Genomic DNA, 7,500 nt, shown 5'->3' with positions numbered 1-7,500 from the left:
TTAAATGAAGATAGGTCTTGTCGCCTGGACACATCAGTTCCAATGCTTCCAGTTAGCTCATGAGCTCACAACAACTAGCAGCAGCTTCCATAACATTAATGGTAGCGGTGAGTGGCTAAAGCAGCTACACTGATGATAACATAAAGTCATCCCCACCAGGTCTTGAACCCCAGTCTCCCGGGTGGGAGTCCAACGCTCTGATCACTACTCTACTTGTGCAGTGGAGATCGGCGGGTTGGTTTTGGTGTTCTTCTTCCAGTCCCTAGTGTGGGTTGGGGTTAGAATAAGGGTTGGTGTTGGGACAGGATGTGACCTATAAGGCAAGGGGCAAAGGTCGGAGTGAAAGGATGAACATGTGAAGGTTTGGGGTATAGTCCCATAAAATCATCCCCATCGGGTCTTGAACCCCGAGTCCAATGCTTTCACCGCTACTCTACTTGTGCAGTGGAGATTGGTGGGATGATTTTGGTGTCCTTTATTTAGGTGTGCTGGGACTGCTGCCTCTTGTGGTTTCAACAGAGAAATGCAGGTCAACATTGACCAGAGTGACGGAGGGAGGAAGTGATCACCAGACAAACGCTATCCTAGGGTAGCTGGCTTACAGCCACGCACAAAAACGTGAAACCCCACACTTGTAGTACAGTATTTCAAACCCAGATTAACCCAAAAATCCACCATTAGACCAGGACGACATACTCATGATTTGAGAAGTCACATCAGTATCACCCTGTTTCTCCCTCTACGACTGTCCACTGCTGGATGGTCAAGTAGGGCTGGGTTTGGGCTCTGCCAACAGAAGTGTATAGAGCATAAACCATAGATTATATTGTTTGTTATATGGGCAGGTTTTTAGGTATCAAGGTACAGCCTGGTTAAACATTAACGTCTGAGTGAAACATTCATTATACTTTTTGTCCACAAACAATATACTGTACTACTCAATTCAGTCGCATAGTCAGAGCCTGCTACTGTAGGTCATTGTCCTGTGGGACAGCTCAAGACATTAGTCGGTGTGAAGACCAGCAGTCCCAGGACGTCTCTCTGGGTGGGGACAGCAGCGGTGGGATGGCATCTCGGCTGGGAGGCAGTGTTCTGGTGACGGGGGCAAACAGGGGCATCGGCCTGGAGCTGGTCAGACAGCTGGTTGAGTCGGCCAGTCCTCCACGCCACGTCTTCGCTGGCTGCCGAGATCCAGACAGAGCTAAGGTAGTCCAGAACCCTGGAGACGCACACACACACGCGCGCACACGCGCGCAGACACACACACACACACACACAAACACACAGAAACACTTATAGTATTATGTCTACTGTTGGGTCAAAACAGAGCCTGTTGTCAGCTCCATGTCAGTCTCTGCTACAGTAGGTAGTTTGAAGTCTAACGTGTGGCCACTTATTGTTTAGTATTTATTCTTGTCTCCATATCCTTTTGTGATGTTTATCATATCTCTGTGTTTCTCTCTTTATTATTTATTTATTACACTTCATAAGAGAAATACTAGCCCTTGATTTACCTTCACCAGATGTTACCAGAAGAGATCATTTCAGAATAGCCCAAATCCATGTAGGCCCGCCTAAACCCTACAGCTGGTCCTGTCTCTGACCCCTGCCTCTGACTCTTGCCTCTGACCCCTGCCTCTGACTCTTGCCTCTGACCCCTGCCTCTGACCCCTGTCTCTGACCCCTGCCTCTGACCCCTGTCTCTGACCCCTGTCTCTGACCCCTGCCTCTGACCCCTGCCTCTGACCCCTGTGATGAAAATGACTGTTTTCAGAGAAATGTGGTTTAACCTGATCCTGTTAAGCTGTTTCTAATTATGACGATTGACCCCTGAGTGTGGCTGTTTTCTGTAAGAAACGGTGGCTCCCTTCCATAGACTTATGAGATAAGGGTGACATTCCATGGTTGGTACATTCTGTGGACAACAGCTATTGTTGTGGTTAGAGACCACAGCCCTGGGCGCTGAGGCGGCGTAGGTTATCTCGCCACAAGGCCAGAAGCCACATGAGGGACCAGACCAGTCCAGACCAGTCTGATCAGGGAAGAAGGGGGGGGGTGGAACGCGCCCGAACCATAAGAACCGCGCTCGAGCTCAGATGCTTTGATTTGGGTACAGACAGCGATACAGATAGGTCAGCTGAACACTAGACTATATGCCATCGTCTTTTGTATGCTATAACCTTCTGTTATAAACAGCTTTTGATTGGCACTCAAATCCCGTGTTGGAGAGATTCATTGGAATACATCAGAACAAAGGGACACTGGACTGACTGTGTGGTATTTTGTGAGATTGTGGGCTGTCTTTTATTGAAATCAAAACACAATGCAGAGCTGAATAAGGACAATAATAAAAGTCAACGAAAGTCAACACCTGTCTCTGACCCCTGCCTCTGACCCCTGCCTCTGACCCCTGTCTCTGACCCCTGTCTCTGACCCCTGCCTCTGACCCCTGTCTCTGACCCCTGCCTCTGACCCCTGTCTCTGACCCCTGCCTCTGACCCCTGTCTCTGACCCCTGCCTCTGACCCCTGTCTCTGACCCCTGCCTCTGACCCCTGTCTCTGACCCCTGTCTCTGACCCATGCCTCTGACCCCTGACCCCTGCCTCTGACCCCTGCCTCTGGTATTCTTTCCTGTCTCCAGGACCTGAAGGAGCTGGCCCAGAGGCATCCACAGCTGGTCACCATCGTCACCCTGGGTATGGAGTGTGTGTGTGTGTGTGTGTGTGTGTGTGTGTGTGTGTGTGTGTGGCTTAGCATAACAATACAATCATTTATGATCTAGGTCAAAAGTGAACCAGGAAGGTCAACTCTCCTCTAGTCGCTGACTTTCAAAGCTGCAGAATGTAACTTCAGCGCTATGAATGTCTCTTGGTGCTCATTAGATCTCAACGTGTGCGCACGCTTCAAACCAGAAGCTGTCACACCTCTATGGGAGGAGGCACCCTCAGCTCCAAGGATTACAAAAAATAAAACATGGATTCAATGCTCTGGTGGCAACCTGACACCAAATTATAATAATTATTATAATTGCTGTAGCAGAGCCGAACAACGGGCCACAAAGACCTGCTTTTCCCAGAAGAGTGCAGTTATTCCTCTCTATTTATCATGGCATATTACTTCATTTATTTATTTATTTTTTTTTCTATCTCACGAAAATTGTACATACCGCAGCTTTAAGAGATGTTATGTCAACAGGCAACGAGCTCAGTGGCCTTGTGGTTAGAGGGTCCGCCCTGAGACTGGGAGGTCTTGATGTGTATACCCTCTTGAAGCACATTGAGTCTGTGCTTGTTGCATGAAATGTGCTATATCAAATCAACTTGACTTGACTCCTGCTGTGGGTGTTGTGTGTGAGCGTGTTTACCCCGTGATATCCTGGATCAGACGTGTCCGATGCCGCCAGCGTGTCTGCGGGGTGCGCGGTGGTGGCCGCCGGGCTTGGGGACGAGGGCCTGAACCTGCTGGTGAACAACGCGGGTGTGAATCAGCCCGTCCCTGGAACCCTGGCGCAGACGAGCGGGCAGGACATGATGACCGTCTACCGGACCAATGTGGTGGGACCCATGATGATGGCCAAGGTTAAAACCAACGCATTACTGTGCTGCGATCAAAAAGCATTATACATTCAGATTACTGCCTGCCGTAATAACATAGTATTAGCTAATCGTTACTGTCCTGTATAACGTTAATAAATCCCAAACATGTTATCGTTATCACAGGAGCTGCTACCTCACCTGCAGAAGGCAGCAGGTCAGGAGTCGTCTCAGGGGTCAGGGATGTCCTGCAGGAGGTCAGCGATCATCAACGTCTCTACGCTGATCTCCTCCATTGAGAAATGTCATGAGACCTTTGCCCTGGCGCCCATGTACCCCTACAGGATCAGCAAGGTACTACACCTTCTGTAGTATTTGTACTGTGACTGCACACCACTTGAAAGAGTTATTGTCAAGACAAATTTCATTTCATTTGATTTCCAACCTTTATTTATACTCGTGAAGCACTGAGGTTTCCCTCATTTACAGTGATGACGAGTTAACACAGAGACACAAATCAACAAAACAAACGCAAAGTACAATAATAATAATAATACTAATAATAATTTAAAACAGTTACAGATTGAAGTACATAGGTCTAGAGCCATGGACTTAAACTCTATGACTGAAGGAAGGACCTCAAGCTTTAGAGTCTGTTGTAAGGTATTCCAATTATAAGGAGCATCATGGAAAAAAGCAGCCCTTCCAAGTTCAGAATGCACTTGAGGAACTGAGAACAAGCCAAGTCATTAGATGGGGTATGGTAGGTGCCAAGGCTCCAGTCCAACAGAGACTAGATGTAAGGTGGAAGTTTACCAATAATGGCTTTGAAAATAATCCAATACCAGTGATAGTTACGCCTTAGAGAAAGAGATGGCCAGCTCACCTTAGGATAAAGAACACAGTGGTGAGTGTCATATCTATCACCTGTTATGAATCTTAGGACAATTCTGTTCCGACTGAACATAGGAAAACTAGAACTGTTTCTGTACAGGAAGATAATTTTCTGTCATAGCTTAGAGGCTAGAGAGTTTATCATAAAACCACAAACCAAGATATTTATACTCTGTGACTCACAATATGCAGGCCATTAGCAGTTGAGAGGTGGTCGATCATAATCATAAGTCGAGGCTCTAGAGAACAACATGAACTTAGATTTAGCTATGGACTAGTTTAAGATTGGTGAGAGCTTCTTGTAGTACATTGTAGTAAATTGTACCAAATACAATATTTGTTGCAGATTAAACATAAAAATAACACCAATGACCATTTGAAGAGAATGAGGGACTCTATGAGTTTATAGTCCTCCTGGTGAAGAACTGAAGTTGAAGCACTCTTGTCCTGTATGTTGCATGGGTTCATTACGCCCTGTGACTCAGAGGTGCTGAGAGGTGCTGTGTGTCCTCCTCTCCACCAGGGGGCGTTGAACATGCTGACCCGCTGCCTGGCAGAGGACCTGAGGAAGGACGGCATCCTGGTGACAGCCATCCATCCTGGCTGGGTCCAGACTGACATGGGGGGGGCGCAGGTGAGGGGGGGGGGGGCATTGGTACTGGGGGTAGAGAGAGAGAGAGAGAGAGAGAGAGAGAGAGAGAGAGGACAGGGAAAGAGATACCAGTATCAAGGCATGTGATATCTGTATATCCAATACTTTGTGTTGTTGCTAATGTTGTTGTTGTTTTGGACAGGCTCCTCTGAAGACAGTGGACAGTGTCCAGGGCATGCTGGAGGTGATGTCATCGCTCACAGAGAAGCACAACGGCGCCCTGCTGGACTGGGAGGGCAACAGTATCCCCTGGTAACACTCTGGGACAACCGTATCCCGGGGTAACCGTCCTGGGCCCAGGGTTCTGACAGAACCAGGAAGAGAGGATGAGGTCTGGATGAGGTCTGGATGAGGCTCTGTCCTCGAGACGGCGGTCTGAGTAACTGTCTCTTCTCTCTGCTGTCTTGTTAACGTGATGAATCTCATTCTGTCTTTCTGCAGAGACAACCAGGCATGTCTTAACTTAATAAACAGGCTTCATTACACTTGAAGATCCTTTGTTGTCTCTTTGTTGTCACTATGAGGGGATCCTACAGTATGTGCGTGCGTGCGTGCGTGCGTGCGTGCGTGTCTGTGTGTGTGGATTATGCTCTTAGTCACTTGTTTAGAAAGGAGATGCGCTTGTGAGTTCTGGCGAGTACACTGCTGACTTCCTACATTAAATGAAATCATTATAAGTCGCTTTGGACAAAAGCATCTGCTAAATAACTAATGTGTGTGCGTGTGTGTGTGTGTGTGCGTGTGCGTGTGTGTGTGTGAGTGTGTGTGTGTGTGTGTGCGCGTGCGCGCGTGTGTGTGTTCTTGGTGTGTTCTTGGATGTTCTTGAATTGTCTAGCCCTACTATATTTCATTCTCTGCTGTTGTAAATATAATTTGTGGAATCAAGTAACGTATTGAAACGTCTCCAGGGACCACCGTAGCTTTATTTAGCTCTGACTGTCTCTCTTTGTGTGTGTCTCTCTTTGTGTGGGAACACAAGAGTCTGCAGAAGCAAACATGATGACTGTGCTGAAGCCCCAGCAGCCCAGAAAGGAGGAAGGAAGGAGGGATGGAGGAAGGAGGGATGGAGGAAGGAGGGATGGAGGAAGGAGGGATGGAGAGGGAGGAGGGATGGAGGAAGGAGGGATGGAGAGGGAGGAGGGATGGAGGAAGGAGGGATGGAGAGGAAGGAGGGATGGAGAGGGAGGGCTGGAACAGGAGGGGGTGAGAGAGGGGTTATGGAACTGAGTTACTACAGCTTTCCCATGTGTTTCTTCATACCTCTGTCCTCTGGCTGCCCAGCCCAGAGAGAGTGTGTGTGTTTGTGTGTGTGTGTGTGTGTGTGTGTGTGTGTGTGTGTGTGTGTGTGTGTTTAGGGTGTGGACAGACAGAGGAGACAGTAGTGATGAGTGCTCGCAGGAAGGGTTATTGTGCAACTGATGAGTAAGTAGGCAAGGCAGCTTTATAATTTCATACACAAGGGAAACTCAGTGTGCTTCACATAAGAACATGTTTAAAGAGACAATATGATAGAGTGTGTAGGGGGGGGGGGGGGGGCATGTTCAGCATCTAATCCTATGACTGGACAGCGTGTCCCCTATTTCAGTCACCACTCACTTCCCTCAAACAGATTCAAACACACTCAATAAATGTATCAAACACCCTCATATTAATAGTACACAGACTACATGGTGAAGACAGATGTTGCAGCTTTAGCTTCACTATTATTAATTTATAGCATACCCATTAAATGTTTCCTTTTATAGGAAGTATATTGTTCTTGTATCCACGAGTTGTTCATTCACTCGTCTGTAAATATATTTCGGATGTGGCCTATTTTCATCCTCGACGAGGAAATTACTTTTGCCGCTATTCATCAACAGACACCAAACCGTTTCATAAGGATATTGCAACTTATCTGAGGCCAGTTAAGAGTAGGCTAGAGGTGATACGTTTCACTGAGAATCGACTTAATTAAATTAACCTACACACCGTTTTTAGAAATCAATCAATTGAGAATGTGTTTATCTGAGTTTCGGGCACGGTAGGGTGGGTACACTGGCTCATCCACGCACCCCTGTAAAGAGGTGTGACCACCAGCGTGCTGACATTCAGAAGAGTGGAGACAGCGTCGCAGTACTAGACTGGAATTTGGATGGAGGGCTGAAGTGAACTGAAAAGATTTTTCGTCTCGTTTCTTGGCACACATCATAGGCTATTTGCTCACCTGCTGAAGGGCGTTAGTAGGCTAAAGGTAAGATCTGAGATATTTCATATTGTTACGATTTTGTCTGATTTAGCCTAAATGTATTTCTGCTCCATAAGCACACGGTGTGTGTCATCTGACTTGATGCGCTTATTTTATAGCTACTGCTGCAAGTTCATGTGTTTTAAAAGTGACAGTTGATACTTCTTGGGTTTAAATACACATCAAACATCCTC

The 7,500-nt window shown here is 47.1% G+C and overlaps 1 protein-coding gene across 1 annotated transcript; it reads left to right on the top strand.

Moving 5' to 3' along the window:
• Nucleotides 1-824: 824 nt before the first annotated feature.
• Nucleotides 825-5,570, top strand: LOC311319420 (C-signal-like). Its single transcript, XM_084450979.1, has 6 exons — nt 825-1,206; nt 2,642-2,696; nt 3,385-3,578; nt 3,720-3,887; nt 4,951-5,061; nt 5,222-5,570. Exons 1-6 carry the CDS (start codon nt 1,066-1,068, stop codon nt 5,333-5,335), a joined length of 783 nt encoding a protein of 260 aa, XP_084307105.1. The 5' UTR covers nt 825-1,065; the 3' UTR covers nt 5,336-5,570.
• The last annotated feature ends 1,930 nt before the right edge of the window (nt 5,571-7,500 follow it).

Source organism: Borostomias antarcticus, assembly GCF_949987555.1.
Source record: "Borostomias antarcticus genome assembly, chromosome: 16".
Lineage (NCBI taxonomy): Eukaryota > Metazoa > Chordata > Actinopteri > Stomiiformes > Stomiidae > Borostomias > Borostomias antarcticus.
The sequence above is the reverse complement of the archived record's forward strand: the minus strand, read 5'-3'. Positions and strand labels throughout refer to the sequence as shown.

Coding starts and splice junctions, on each gene's coding strand:
- LOC311319420 (XM_084450979.1), top strand. CDS start 1,066: ATGGCATCTCGGCTGGGAGGCAGTGTTCTGGTGACGGGGGCAAACAGG. Junction 1,207..2,641: donor GAGATCCAGACAGAGCTAAG/GTAGTCCAGAAC, acceptor TCCTGTCTCCAG/GACCTGAAGGAGCTGGCCCA. Junction 5,062..5,221: donor CTGACATGGGGGGGGCGCAG/GTGAGGGGGGGG, acceptor TGTTTTGGACAG/GCTCCTCTGAAGACAGTGGA.